The 15,686-nt window shown below is 35.4% G+C and overlaps 1 protein-coding gene across 1 annotated transcript in view; it reads right to left on the bottom strand.

Moving 5' to 3' along the window:
* Positions 1 to 15,686, bottom strand: part of CPLANE1 (ciliogenesis and planar polarity effector complex subunit 1) — a 61,639-nt gene that overhangs the window by 43,948 nt on the left and 2,005 nt on the right. Inside the window, exons 4-17 of the mRNA XM_065740136.1 lie at positions 15,293 to 15,519; positions 14,442 to 14,548; positions 13,763 to 13,919; positions 12,797 to 12,900; positions 12,432 to 12,614; positions 10,658 to 10,907; positions 9,991 to 10,143; positions 8,346 to 9,106; positions 6,034 to 6,218; positions 4,410 to 4,490; positions 3,421 to 3,585; positions 2,551 to 2,724; positions 871 to 1,096; positions 521 to 657 (exon numbers count right to left, since the gene is read on the bottom strand). Coding sequence (XP_065596208.1) covers positions 521 to 657; positions 871 to 1,096; positions 2,551 to 2,724; positions 3,421 to 3,585; positions 4,410 to 4,490; positions 6,034 to 6,218; positions 8,346 to 9,106; positions 9,991 to 10,143; positions 10,658 to 10,907; positions 12,432 to 12,614; positions 12,797 to 12,900; positions 13,763 to 13,919; positions 14,442 to 14,548; positions 15,293 to 15,519 — 2,910 coding nt within the window. The remainder of the gene's footprint in view (positions 1 to 520; positions 658 to 870; positions 1,097 to 2,550; positions 2,725 to 3,420; positions 3,586 to 4,409; positions 4,491 to 6,033; positions 6,219 to 8,345; positions 9,107 to 9,990; positions 10,144 to 10,657; positions 10,908 to 12,431; positions 12,615 to 12,796; positions 12,901 to 13,762; positions 13,920 to 14,441; positions 14,549 to 15,292; positions 15,520 to 15,686) is intronic.

Here is a 15,686-nt window from a genome sequence, read left to right as displayed (position 1 = left end):
ATGAGATGCATAGCATTCACTTAAACAGTGCCTGTAGGCAGTTACCAGTATGACAAGCTATACACAGACTTTATGTACACACTTTGGTGTATGTGCCTTGTGGGCATAAACCTTGCTAGCTGTTACATCTGATGAAGTTAGTTGAGCCTTATATCTGTCATGTGATAAGATCTGGCTCTACTGCACTTCAGGATGGCAAAAATAAATCATTCCAATCTAACTTCGATTATGCCTTCCATACTATTTGCATTTGCTTTGTAGTCTTTGTTTTAAGGAATCATTAGTTTTCTAAAGGAAGGTGTACAAAAAACTTTAACATGTAAGCTATGAATAAAACTGTATTGTCTTCCTTGAATCATGGACAACACTGATAAGTCAAAACACAAACCGCTATAAAATTACAGTATTTGTATATAATATTAATGCACACAGAGAAGGCAGTTATTTGTTTTCAAGACAGCACAGAAAACGCAGTGAAGTGACATGAAAAATAATCACAAATACTCATAATTTTGTGTACCTGTAAATTTCTTGTATTTAACACATTCTTCAGTTGTTTCAGAAGTATCTGGTTGCCCTAGCAAAGACTGGAGCTTTTCCTGAAAAGTCTGCATTGGTGATAAGTTTAACGGCAGATGATGCTCCATGATTTTCAGTCTAAAAGTATAGCAAGCAACAGTTCTTTAAAAACAAAAACTATAGATGATTTTCTGAAAGAAAATAAAGTAGCTAATTGTAACATGTCAGGTTATACATCTACAAGGAATCTGAAAAATAAATTTTACAGAAAAAAAGGTATGTTAAAATAAAATTAATGCAACTGGAATTCAACAACAAAATATATTATACCAATTCCAAGCTCAATTTTACCTTGAAAATTCAGAGTTCTGACAATACAGAGTGTAGGCCACACCAATTGAAATGGAGAGTTTCCAGTCACCAAGTCTGTGTGTTAACCACACAGCCTCTGGAATGAGTCCCCCAACAAAGAACAAGTCAAGAGCATATTCTACTGTCCACACAGATGAAAGATTCTGGTCTCTGACAGCTCTCGTAACGAGATGGTGTTGCAGTGGAATAATACGAGGAGAAATATCTGAGACACAAAAAAACACAGTAAGTTTAAACATACTTCAGAGCTGTGAGATTATTAATCTAGAATTCATACATTTATACTGCTTTTTGATTCATGCTGAGCCCCCTATCAGAGACACTGAAGGGTCTGTCTGCAGCAGGCAGATGTAGTTCGTGCTGTGATATAAAACTGAGATCAGTAGCAATTTTCCTGTGTAGCAATGTCGGATATGCAATCACATGCAAAATAGTCTTAACTTCTAAATGTTTAATCACATTGACAATACATTAGTCAGTACAATACATATGTTTCTGGTATTTCAAAGTGCTCACCTAAGCTAAATGGAAATTCTGAGTTTTTCTACAATATCCAAGCTGTGCATACTGACTAAACCTGTAACTGTAGCAGATATAAAGCTCCAATGCAAATTTAAAAAAGAGTATTACATTATTTGAGGCTTACGTTTATTTTCAAAGATCATGAAGATGTATATACCACTTCCTGTTTTAGTAAAGAAACATTAGAATTATCAATGGATTCAAACACATCTCAGAAAATCTAAGGAGTCCAAGATAAGGGGACTATTGCATTTCTCCTATGAGGAAAATTTACAAGCATTCAGACTGTTTAGCCTAGAGAAGGCTCAGGGAGGAACTTATCACTTGATGAGTGTTGCAGTTTACCCTGCAGTTCATACAGGAGGGTGTGCATGGAGGACAGCAGGTGGCCCACTTTCTCTCTTCTGGGAGCAGTGCTCTATTAAACAGTTTGCACTGCAGTTAGCACAGGCAGGGTACTTGAACTTATCCAGAATGGTGGTGGGCACACACCTGACAGCTAAAACCATGGTGTCAGGTTCTTTTCATGGAGACGTAAAAAAGTAATCAAACTATGGTTTACATAACTCCATTTCCCATAGGTTCATAGATTCATAAGGTTGGAAAGGACCTACAAGATCATCTAGTCCAACCATCTTCTTATCACCATCCCTACCCACTGAACTACTAAATCAAATCCCTTAGCACCTCATCTAAACGCTTCTTGAACAGCGCTAGGGATGGTGCCTCAACCACCTCCCTAGGCAGGCCATTCCAGTGCCTGACCACTCTTTCAGAGAAAAATGTTTCCTCAAATCTAATCTAAATCTTCCCCACACAACTTGTGGCCATTCCCTCTCGACCTGTCATTATTTATCCGGGAGAAGAGGCCCAGCCCCTCCTCACCACAACCTCCCTTCAGGAAGTGGTAGAGTGCAACTACTAATTTTTTTAACAAAATACTTTCAATAATGAATAGAAAAAAAATTAATTCCACACAGAGAGACAACGACACTCCTTAACAAAAATATCTGGAAAAATTAAGTTACTCTATCTTTGTGGTTAAAGTTTCTGGAAATTTAAATTAATGAGAACAGACAACGTGAAAAGAATGTACAAGACAAACACTGCAAATTGAACTGCTTTTAAAGAAAATACCTGGTTTGATGTGAAGTGGATGCAGGATATCAACATTGTGTGGGGGAAAGATATAGAGCAGCTGATTTGTGAAATAAGCAGCCATGAATCGAGCCATGGATCGAATCACAGCTATAGCAGTTTCAGAATGAACATTTGTTATCATCCACAGTTCGTGTTGAGAATACTTAGTGTCTAATAAAATAAATAAAACATGTCAAAATAAGAAGAAAAACTGTTCTAAATTTGAACGATAAAATGTTTAAAGCTAATATATAGATATATAATTAACTAGAACCACAGTATTATTTAATTTATTGACAAGTTTTCAGGGCTTGAGAGCTACATCTTTTTCACAAAACTAAAAAGATTTCTATTAGGTTTCTAAATGACTAGAGATGGACCTCTAGTATCCATGTTCAGATCAGAGTTGCATCAGAAACTTCAAATCAGGGAAGACATGCCTCATTCTGACTTTGCAGGGTACAGATACAAGCATCTGCAAAAAAAAGTCCCACTGTCAAATCCAAATGGGTGACCAATCTTAAATCAACTATTTCAGCATGCTATATCATTAAAAAAAAGAAATCAACACGAAAAGAAATTGCACTATTTCCCCGTTTCTTTTCTTATGGAAACACTTTTCTTCAGCTCATCTTAATCCAGGAATATTTTAAGGTTCTCGCTATACAGTGAAAGCTGATTGCTTACACCAACAAGGAAATTTGAAAACCTGAAAAATATCCTGAAAATCACTTGAAACAGACATACAGACTTCAGTCTGGTGTAGAAAGAAAAGCAGCATAATGTTTGTGGGGGTATAAAAATTAAATAGAAGGTTATCCAAATATTATCACCATGCACAATCAGTTTTCTGTAATATAAACATACCAGAAAAATTTTCCATCTGACTTGGTAAGAGCTTTGAACGCCTTAGAATCTCTCCTACCAGATGATCACAGAGTCCTTGAGCATCACATAAGTTATAATTATACAGGTGGCAAAATAATATAGCAAGGTAACATCTACTCTGAAGAAAACATGCTCTCTTTCCTCCTGCATTAAAACAGAAAAATATATCAGTTACAAAAGGAAACAATAACACCCCCCACAAAAGTAAGCTGGCCTTAAATTATGTACTCCTCATCTTCCAGAAAAATATCTACACAAATATGTACTCTGAGAAGCTAAGTAGAAATAAAAAACAGTTGTTCTATGATACGCAATATTCCTTCAAACTGTAAGCTGCTAGTCAGTTAATTATAAAACATAATGATTTCATTTCTGGAGATATGGCAGTTTTCTAAACAATACAATATATAATTGCAAAGAGACAAAGGATGGCTCAAGAAAGCCTATCCTTTAAAGAAGGTCTGCTTAAAACACAAAGAAATTGTTCTGAGAGTCACAAGGCTTTAATGTACTCTTACTTCTTTCTGCACAATATATTCTTTACACTAATTAACCAGAAAAGCAACTCTTATGATACCTGTTAAGAAGTTCCAGAACATCTGTTTCAAAGTAACTTGTAAATAGATTTTTGTCACTGATTTTATTTTGCTTTGCTTATCTTCAACCACTAAGACACTTGATTTTACAGTCACTGCTTTTGACTTTTGTTTGTCAGTTTTTGAGTTACTTTCTGGCTCAGAAGAATAGCAATCAGAAAACAGGTATCAAAATAGAAATGCACAAACTTTTCTCAACATAACTTCTGGCTGGTCTCTACTCAAAACTCTAGCTTAATTTCAAATGTGCATCCTTTGTCTGTTGTGCATACCTTTTTTTTACAAAGGACAAGAGATAATCAAGAATAACTACATACAGTGATAATACGCACTCTCCCCTCCCATCACCAGCAAAAAGATTTCATGCCTTACCCTTTGCCTTGATTTCACAAAGACATCTTTTCCAAACGTCTACAGATTCTCTGTATGCGCCTAAAAGGAATTTCTCCTCACCTACAAAAATCACATTTACAATAAATCAAAAGTTCTACATAGGTAGTTTTACATCTGTAAATATACACTTACTTCAGAATTATGGGTTTACGAAAAGTAAATAAATACGCACATCTTTCACCTATTTTTTTTTGTCACTGCTAAATAATTCTAGTGTATCTAAGAAAAGATGACTCTTGAATGTCCCTTTCCTCCCAGACTCTTTTTCTTAATTGCTATTATTATTAAATGAAAAAAATCCATTTGATTAATAAGCACTCCTAAAAGGTTTTCACAGTTACACACAATGAGATTATAAATAGTATACATAGTTGGAATGTCAGTTTTGAAATTCCACAGTAGTGTATTAGTGGGGAAAAAGCATCTCCTATGTTTTCATATTTATTATAATGCATAATTAGCTTTTTTCACTGTAAGAAACAGCTGTAAATTTATTTAACATGTTTAACCTATATACTGTTTTACTGCATAAGAGTTTCGATACAGGTCTGTAAACTATTACACCTTTCATTTCTCTACTTCTTTTCTCATTACATTTTTTAATTCACTGGGCAATTTCAAAATATTTTTACAGAAAGATGGATTTCTACATCTGTATTTATATTTCATGAAGTTATGCCGAAATGAACAAAAATACAGACAAAAGGTGCACAGCTACTGTGTTGGGAAGCAGAAAAACAGAAAAAACAGAAAAGAAAATGCATGGGCCAATCTGCAGCAGCTGGCCGACTTGCATGTGTACCACTCTACATCATTTACAAAATGTCCCATGACTATTTGGCAAATTGAAGATTAAAAAAATAAAATGAGTGGAAAGGAAGAGTTGGAAACTGCTTTTTTTGTTAAGGTAAGTTAAAAGAGATACAGAGGAGCTATTGTATTGTATGGAGCAATACATAAAGCAGAGTTCAAAGTATTACTTCTGGGAAAGAGACCAAAGATACAGAGAAGAAACAGAATCACGGTGGCAGACACAAGGAAGAAGCCTGGCTCATTAGTGCAGAAAACAGAGTACAGGGCAGGACACCAGTGCAATATGAAATCCGGCTAAAGCAACATCCTTCTAGCAAAACAAATGTAGATTAAGTCTACTGCATTACACTACATTGAATTATATGTTCAGCAGAGGCTGACTGCATTCACATACATTATATGCTCATGTACGCAACCATCACACAGAATGATGTTGATTTCCAAGTAGAAATCCAGTTAAGATAACCATCCTGTTGCCCCTCTACCTTAGAAGAAGATACTACAAACCAGACCTTGCTTTCAGATTCTCTAGGACATGATTCATAACAGAGTCACTGTTTTTTATTTTTTTTTAATTTAACTTAGTAAGCTCTGTAGCTTATAATACAATCTACAGGTGTATGGTTACATGAAGTATATTTAAAGAGAGTTCTGATTAGAATTTTAAGAGAAGTTCAGCTGCTAACTTATTTTTCAATCTGGTGGCCATTGTGATTGCTTGGACTTAATATTTTCGTGTACAGTTAACTGTTCAGCTACTAGCAGTCATGGTTATTTCCAAAGTACTAACCAGCTATAGAATTAATCTTGAAATGTTCTTCTAATATCAATCCTGAAGACTGGAGAGTTGCTTGTATATGGCTTAAAAGCAATGAGACAACAGTCTCTTCTTCTGTATTCTTGTATGCTTTTCTGTTCAGTTGGATCCAGTAACAAACCACTCTTTTATGCAACAATCGCCACAGGACAGTCAACCTGTAGCTCAATAATTAAAACATTATGAAAAAAAAGAAAATAAGAAAAGCTGAAGATGACTTGATTTTTTATCTTTTGCATTCAGACTTCAAAAACGACTGTTTTCCTGACCGCCAGGGGAAAAATAAACACTTTTTGCCCCACTTTTTGCTTTTTGACAAATAAAACATTGATATGTCTATGTAAATTCATTATTAATGACAAATTAATAACTTTCAAGCATCCAAACACCAGCTTTAAAGTGATTCCCTGCCTGTCTATACAACGATACAATGATATAACATAGGTTAACATCAAAAAAGATAATCAGTATCTTTATAAAGAAGACTGCTGAAATATACAATGCAAACATAATAAAAAAAAGTAAAGGCAAAACAGCTGCCTGCAGTGCTTGTATGTAGGGCTAACAATTCCTATAGCCCAACACAGTACTATCAAATGTACCAGGTCTGATATATAATCCTATCAATAACAAGCACATATGCAATCCTGTTGGGCCTGTGAAAGATTACACAACATCACACTACATCTGCAGTTCATCTCTAGCACTTCTGCTTCCGATATTTACATGCAAAGCCAATCATTTTAACAAATGCGCTACTTGTACTTGCAGCACAACTGACCAAAAACGTGCATTATTGTGTCACTGACAATTGAAATTGGCCCATAAAATTTACAGTGATCTTGATTTTATATTTCAAGCTCATTAAATAAATTCTTCCCACCACAGTAAGTAAAATTTGTGACATGCATTGCTTCTCAAGCATCTCATTTGGAAAGGAATAGTCTGCCTGAATGATGAACACGTGTCAATTTCATTAAAGATCTGCAGTAGAAAAATAGTCAGACAGTAATGCTGTCTGGAAACAGGCCAGGGTCTGAACCAGTAACTAAGCACCTGATGAAGAAGAATGGCCAGTTCTGGGAACGTAGGTTCCAGCAATTCAACCTCATTTAAGAGCTAGTGGCTGAAAGGAAACATCTTTACTTGGAAAATGCCTCCTATTGAGAGGTTTCCAGCAAGCCCTTATCTTTGGTACAACATAAGATATCCCTTTATTGTTGCTGGCTTGTGACCAACGCATTTCTTGAGTTATTCTAAAACTGTTGGAGGCAATTACATACCACTGTCTCATGTATTTTCCAAACAGTGGGATAAAATATGTCACTTTAAGTTTCTTTTAAGTCAATGAGTATAACTTCAATAAAAATAGCTCTGATTAGTTTGTTTCCACACAACGTTTTTCTTACTGTCGCAGACCATTTATACCATCAGTACACTCGAGCATAAAATTTGCTAACTAAAACTATATATATATATATATATATATATAATATTACAAGTCAGTAGCCTTTTGGTTCCACTGAGTTCAGAACTTCTGCTTGGAAGGGAGAGGACTAGATAAGAGGCAGTAAAAAATTTAAACTGTGAAATTTGCTTTGAGCTGTTACATCAGAATTTATTTCTGAACTGATTGACAGTAATAAGTTCCTGTAACTAAACAGAACTCAGCTATAGGTTTGCAAGCATTTAAAGATTATGCCCCCACTACAAGAACAACACAGAGCTCTTGAATGGGTTCACTAAGATGATCAGAGGGCTGGAGCACTGGTCCTATGAGGAAAGGTTAGGGAACTGGGCTAGTTTAGCTTGGAGAAGAGAAGGCTCTTGGGAAACCTCACTGTGGCCTTCCAGTACATGAAGGGAGTGTGTAAACAGGAGGAGAAACACCTGCTTACAGGGGAGGACAGTGATAGGACAAGGGGGAGTGGTTTTAAACTAAAACAGAGGATATTGAGGCTAGATGTTAGGAGGAAGTTCTTCACTCAGAGGGTGGTGATGCTCTGGAATAGGTTGCCCAGAGGGGTTGTGAACACCTCCAGGTATGGGACAAGGCAAGGCTGGATTTGACTCTGGGCAGCCTAGTCTAGTGCCTGGCAACCCTGTTCACATAAGGGGGATTGAAACTAGATGATCTTTAAGATGCTTTTTCACCCAGGCCATTCTATGATTATCATACTTTTTCACAGAGTATAGCACAACAGAAACAAAACAATGTTGTAATTACTATATAATTGAAAAACACAGTGGTTTTAACATCTTTTCCATGCAAAGTTCATTCATACCTTTTTTCTGCTTTTTCTCCACAGTTCAGTATTCGTGGAGGCTCTCTAAGAAGAGCTTTCAGAGAGCTGAATTCCTGAGTTGCACTCTGATCCAGAAATAGGAAAATAGGTACAATGAATGAATCAAGCTCCACGAGACTGTTAACACCAGGAGATGCGAACAAGTTCTCATACTGTGGTATGCAAATGTTGCTTAGAGTGTGAGAAACCATCTTCAAAAGACAGAAGCATGCCAAAAGATTTTTTGAGAACAACTGATCCTGTTTCTGAATAAGCATCAGTTTCAGGGTTTGTAATGTCAGCTTTGCCACATGCCCAGTCATACTGGCTCTTGAATGCCAGTGCAAGACACTTAAACACAACTGAAAGTACTTTAAAACACAATGAATCCAGTGAGAATTCTTCATAGTCTTGTTTAAAAATGTATCCTGGTCTAGCAAAGAACATTCTACGAACTGAAGAATGTTGAAAAAATGGGTAATAAAGCTTACTGTGTAATTCAGAAAAGTATCTCTATCTTCAATGTCTTTAGAAATCCCGATCTGCCATGCAGTAAGAAGATTTCTCTGAACAGAATTCAGTTCCACTGGTAACTTGTCATTCTCTTCAGTACTGTCTTCTGCATGAATAGTATCAAACATTGATGCAAATTCTATGCGGCCTTGATCAGCTTTACCAACAAAAGGAAGGATTCTTTGGCTGAAGAGGCTGGATGAGCCATTGTCAAACAGTTTTTCATCATCGGATTCATCTTCATAATCCTAAACCAGGGAAGAAAAAAAATCACCAAGAGCAGTTTAATTCAAGCCCACTGCCAGAGCAGTCTGCGAAGAATAACTGCACAATGAGTTTCATAAATAGAAGTTGTAAATAAAACTTGCTTAATAGCGAGCACAAATAATCCATCTGCAGTTTCACTAGAGAACTTGTTAAAAATCTTATTTGGAATAGTTGTGAAGACAAAAATTAAATTACCAAGCTAAAAAAAAACAACCTTACAGCTTAAGGACAGCAATTGTTTTTAAACGGGAAAGTGAAAACTTCTCTTTTATTTAGCCTAGAATTAGAGGTAGAACTTTTTCCCAGATAACTGTAAAATATGATATTATTCAATAAAAGCTCAAAAAAGCAAAAGCATAAAATGGAATTGAGAAAGGCTGCACAGTGGCTTGAATCATAGAGCCATTCTTGTTTAAGATACAGGTAGATTTTTAGTTTTGATGAAAGATTTATCTAAAACTGAGGATAGTTATTTGATTTCCTTCAGATCAAAAGAATTTCCTTAGGATAATACTTTGTAGTAGTGTACCTCATAGCCTCAATGTATTTAGTAGTGTGATATATTTCACTACACAGTGAAGCTGAAGTCCTTAAACTACATGTACATCTGTTTGTACATTAGTGTATTTTTTCAGAAATCTTAAAACTATCACTGAAAAAAAAAATTTGAAAATACAAATATCAGTTGAGATAGATAACAACATTCTCTGCGTCTATACAGAAAATGAGATTTTTTTTTTTTAATTACCTAGTAAGGGCAAATGTATAAAAACTGTTACTTTGGGGAAAAAAAGATCTCTACACTTAGAATATTACATAAAGAAATCATGTGCATAATTAGACAAGGAAAAACATGATTATGTACCACTAAGTCTGTAGTTTTCTCATGCACTGCTGTTGTGTCCTCTTCCAGAAATTTTGGAACACTGGAAACGATGGAAGTACGGTTTTGTGTGTGTTTTAGAAGGCTATCTTTTAAAGACAACAGAGATCGTAAACACAGATGTCTTCCTTTAGACTAAAAGAAACAACAATAATGAATTAAAAACATTACCTGTTTTTAAATCTAATCAGATACTTTCAAAATAAAACAAGGAAACTGACCTCATGTAAGAAGCTTCAGTTTTGAAGCCCCAACAGGTAAGGCCATATATATTCACAGAGAAAATCATTTACCCATACCTTGTAATTCTGCATTTTACTTCAGCATCTGGTAACTCTGTTCGTTTTACACTGTAAGAATCTGCTTTCCTGATCTCTGTAATGACCCTGCTTGCTTGACAGTACGTTCTTCTTACATCTTAAATAGCAACATCTCTCTACCTTTTCAAATTCTTTACTTCAAAGGAATATAGTTTCAGAGAAAACTACATATTCAGTGTTTTCCAGATCAACTCTGTTCTTAAAATGGCTAACTCAAAAGAATTTACACTGGTTTCACAATAAACTGAGGTATACTGTTTAAAAAACTCCATTTTTATATACACAAGGTTCATGTTACCTAAATACTTATGAAAAAATCATAGCCCTACCTGGCAGTTCATTATGTTCCTACGGATATTTTCAAGCCGTTGCACTGAACCAAGTAAAAGGGATCTTAAAAATCCCACTGGTGAAACACTGTTATGGAATCTTAGCACAGTTATCATGAATCCATCAGAGACAATGAGGTAGGGTAATCTTGAGTGAGAAGCAACAGAAAATCTCTGTCTCATAACATCACTCTCAGAAGCTGAAGAGCCAAGTGTCTGACTAGAGTCTTGACACAAAGAGTTGTGCTGTCTAAAATAAAGATACATTTCATTATAAGGTGCAAATATCACAAGATAATCATTAATAGAATATTGAAAAAATCAGCTCATGTCCTCAGCTCCCTGTCCTTCTTATGGTGGGGTCCCCAGAAATGGACACAGTACTCCAGGTGGGGTCTCACAATAGCAGAGTAGAGGGGCAGAATGAAATCCCTTGACCTGCTTCTCTTGATCTAACCCAGGATATGGTTGGTCATCTGGGTTGTTAAGTGGGCACCACCAGCTTATGCTGAGTCCTTCATCAACCAACACACCCAAATCCTTCTCCTCAATGCTGCTCTCAAGCCATTCTCTGTCCAACCTGTAGCTGTGCTTGAGATTGCCCTGACTCAGGTGCAGGACCTTGCTCTTGGCCTTACTGTACTTCATGAGGTTGGCATGGGCCCACCTCTTGAGCCTATCCATTCCTCTGGATAGCATCCCTTGCCTCCAGCACCACTCAGCTTGGTGTCATCTGCAAATTTGTTGAGGGTGCACTCCATCCCACTATCCATGTTGTCTACAAAGATGTTAAACAGCACTAGTGCCAGCACCAATCCCTAATACAGTTTAAGTAAATAGGTCTTTTTTAAGTCTTACTATATCAAGTGCTTGAAAATGAAATGCTATTTAACCTCTAGTAGTTGTGTATTGAAAGTAAAAATCCCTCAAGATTTGATAATTTGATAAGCATCTTCATACACGCAATATGTACCCATAATTAAGGTTTTTTAATACATTTCAGTATGTGAATTCTCAACCAGACAGTTTAAGAAGGTATTGAGTGTTTTAATGAGATACATCATTATATGCTGATTTTCAGAAAAGACAGAAGTGAAATGTACACAGTAACACATTAAAGCAATAGTGTGCAATATAACTGCTATACATTAATGCACACATATTTTCAATATAGTAATGTTTAGGCTCTATTTTGTTTCTTCCAGGTATTCAGAATGCGTTACTTTTTGTAACTTCTGACTTATTCTTCAGGGCTTTAACAAAGATTCTTTTATCCCCCTACACAACCAGCAGCTGAATTTCAAAATTTAGAGAACTGGAGTACTTCAAATATTATTAAAAAACTTCAGTTTTTGGTCACGCACATGTATCATTTTCAAGACCTGAGACGGGAACATGCCAAAGTTCTGTAAGTAAAATTAAATATGAATAGAGAAATTTCACTGGATTCAAATAAATGTACACTTTTAGTATTGGTATAAGTTTAGTTTCTCTCTGCGTCACAAAAACATGCTATTTTTAATTACTACCAAATTAAAACAATTTAAATAAAACAAGTCAAATGTTATATACTTACATTATCACAATGCCAATTTTTCATCACGACAAACCCATTATAAGAAAGAGAACTATGAATGAGAAACAGATATTGAAAGGTGACATAAAAAGTAGAAGACTGAATTTGAAAGAGGAAGTTTCAATTTGTAAAAAGTATGTTTGAAAATAAGATACGATCAACAGAAGAAGATACACAGATATTTTCAAATCCTTTTACCTATATGTTATTAGTGGATGAATTGGAATAAACTCTGCTGGTCCAAATTCTGCAGAGCAGCCAGAAGTAATCAAGGTCAGCAATTCACCCATACCAGTCAACAAAATCAAAGACCCACGTTTTAACATGCAGGCCAAAAAAAGGCTATCAGGAGTCCAACTCATGTCACCGACCCAGTAAGACCTAGACAAAGCAGGAAAAATACTTTTTCTGTCAAATCTGTGTATAAAATCTTGGCTTAACTTAATTAAAATAAACAAATACAAATTAAAACATCCCCCTCAAAACAAACAGACCAACCAACCAACCAAGAATACAAACAAGCAAAAAGAACAACAAAATCAGAAACAACATCAATTACTTACCTGATAAACTTGGATGGAACACTGCTCTTCCTGCTACTGCAACCTTTAACGCTACCCGAAACAGTTAAAAAATTCAGGGTGTTTAAAAACAAAATTTGAGTTGCCTAAAATAAGAAAGTAAATGTTAAAAACAAAACCAGAAAAACCAATAGTACATATTTACATCAAAACGTCATTGTTTTAAAAGTAATTTATATTAGCAAGTCACATATGACATCCTGGAAATACTACTCCATGCCACAGCATCACTGCATTTTGCTAACTAATATTTAGAGTACTTATTAGTTTGTATACCTACTTCTACATTTGAAAAATAGTTAAAGACTGATTATATATGAAGTATATAGTAGATACTCTTTTTAACATTTTTTTCTAAAACTCTCAAAACGTAACTTTTCCTGTTTAATTGGTGAATAACTGGAGCTTTCAGAGACTGCATGATCCCATCCCCGTATGTGAAACATTGAACAGCATTAGCATTAAAATCTGCATCAGCATTTGGTTTCACACTGGACCTCCCATTTCTTAGGAGGAATAATGCTATGAAGTGGAGCCAGAAATATCTCCACATCTTTGGCTGAGATTTGACTGAGAACTATTCCGAGACTTTGTAGACACAATTGCAGAATCACAGGGAGTGGAAGGGACTTCTGAAGATTATCTAGTTCAAGCACCTTGTGTTAAAGCTGGATCCCACTGTAGGAAATGCCATAACTTACTTATTTTTTTGTCTTGTAGATTAAAGATGGAAGAGGAGATTATATGGATTTTTTTAATTGAATAACAGTATTCAAAAAATTACAAGATATGGTAGAATGTATAGTCTATGGGTATCAATATGAGCATAATCATATGTAGCAATATGAACCTTGAAAATCTAATCTAAAATTTGTTATTTATTTCCTTTTACCAGACTTCATTCAAGTGAAACTATTAAGTGAAGTACTTACTACCCATCATTCATACCTTTGGATCAATTTGGTTAACAGCTATTGCAAGTAAGAGGCCATCTCTTGCAAATGCAGACAGCAAAGCTCCTCTTGACTTTACAGATACACACTGAGGCACTAAATTAACAAGAGAACAAGTCTGCTGTACCCAGTGGATCTGGTATGGCAAAGAACTGAATTTGAAAAAAAAAAACGAAAAAACAAGAAAAAAAAATTCCATTATACTGAATGGAATGACTAATAGATTGAAAATAAAGACACATGAAACATACAAGAAAAAAAGTCCCACTGACTTCCCTCTTAAAACTTACGAATTAGAATAAATTTAGTCTGAGTGATCAGAATGGTTTTTATGAAACAGAAATTTAGGCTAACGCATAAAACATACAAATATATACAGATCCATGCTACAGAATTAAAATGCCCAGTATTTTAGCCAGGTGCCTACTCAGACAGCATAATGATATCTAACATAGGACTACTCAAGAGTAAGAATATGAAAATGAATGGTATGCTACTCTTAATAAAAAACCTCAGAAGACTCAAAACATGACAGGAAACAAAAGAGATTACAAAATGTAGCTGTATGACAATGTAAATGTGTTCATATGCAGTTTTGAAATCTCACTGCAAAAATAAATTTTAATACAATTTTTTATCTTATGTTAGTGAATTTCAAATAACTTTGAGTGTACCTGGCATATTTAAAGCCATTTTCATGCCAACGAAGAGTCAAAAATGTTAAAACCAAACACTCGCCAGAATAAAACACAAATGAGCACAAACAGCAATCACCCAGTATCTGCGAAGAAAAAAAAGACAAAATAAAACTTAAAATCCTGGTTGTACATGATTACTTACTTATACATTAATCAAAATAGCTACTGAGGTAAAATAACATAATATGGTCATTCAGAAATTTAAGGCAGGTGAGAATATACCGGGCTAGATGAATGTTGATTTGATCCAGTAAAGCTGTTTTTATGTTGTCGTAAAATCTCAAAAATGAATGATGAAATGTATACTCAACAAAGAGCCAATCATCGCTCACTCTAGCTCCTGAGGCTCAAACTTACCTAAGAAATGAGATGATAAGTTTTGGGCAGGTATGACCAAGCCCTGTCCTACACATAGCCCAACCCAGCACCGTGCACACACCACCACCACATATATGAACATTTATAAAGATCAATCAGTGGATGTGAGCACTGGGAGGCAGCGAGTGGTGCATTTCAGCAGTGGTGACAGTAACAGTGCACTCTATGCTGGTGCAGATTTTTACTGCACTCCATTGCTGATGAAAACGCATAGCTAATGGTTGTGACTATGCTGAAAAACAGTGCTTTGTAGCTGAGACTTAGCTCTATCAAACAGTGCTATGGCACTCTTCCTTTCAGTTGTAAGTTCTGTGGAAATAAACAGGAGGCATTACTTTCAGACCAACCTTGTGTATGCAGCCCAAGCCAATTTCTATTCAATCAGTGTGGTCCTGGCAAGCCAAAAAGTTGGAAACCCATGCTTTAGGGCTTGATTTTTTTTAATTTACCTCATTTTGTAAGAAAGAAGCATGAACTCCAATTTCCTTTTCTTCAGTAGAAGGTAATGTGACTGATTCATCAGGCAAAATCTGTGTCCAGCGCCCCAAAGTGCTTTTATCTGGGAGTGTATTTTCATATTCTGTGCTCTCCCACAAAAAGACACACGCTGTAGGAGTAGTTAATAGCACCTTTCTGCCATCTCCAGACACATACAAATACAATCTCATCAAACACTCTAGAAAAAACAATAAACACCAGAATTATTTTTGCTCCTCTTCTGGATTTAGACTTAAAAAAAATATAAAGAACAGAAACATTACTTTCACATCTATCACAACAAATTCAAGCTGCCACCTTATGTACCTTTCACTTCCAACTTTATCATTAATACTAGAGCTTTGG

Source organism: Cyrtonyx montezumae, unplaced genomic scaffold, assembly GCF_038088225.1.
Source record: "Cyrtonyx montezumae isolate F1298 unplaced genomic scaffold, pur_monq_1.0 scaffold_25, whole genome shotgun sequence".
Taxonomy (NCBI): Eukaryota; Metazoa; Chordata; class Aves; order Galliformes; family Odontophoridae; genus Cyrtonyx; species Cyrtonyx montezumae.
Note: the sequence above shows the minus strand (reverse complement) of the source record. Positions and strands in the feature narration are given on the sequence as shown.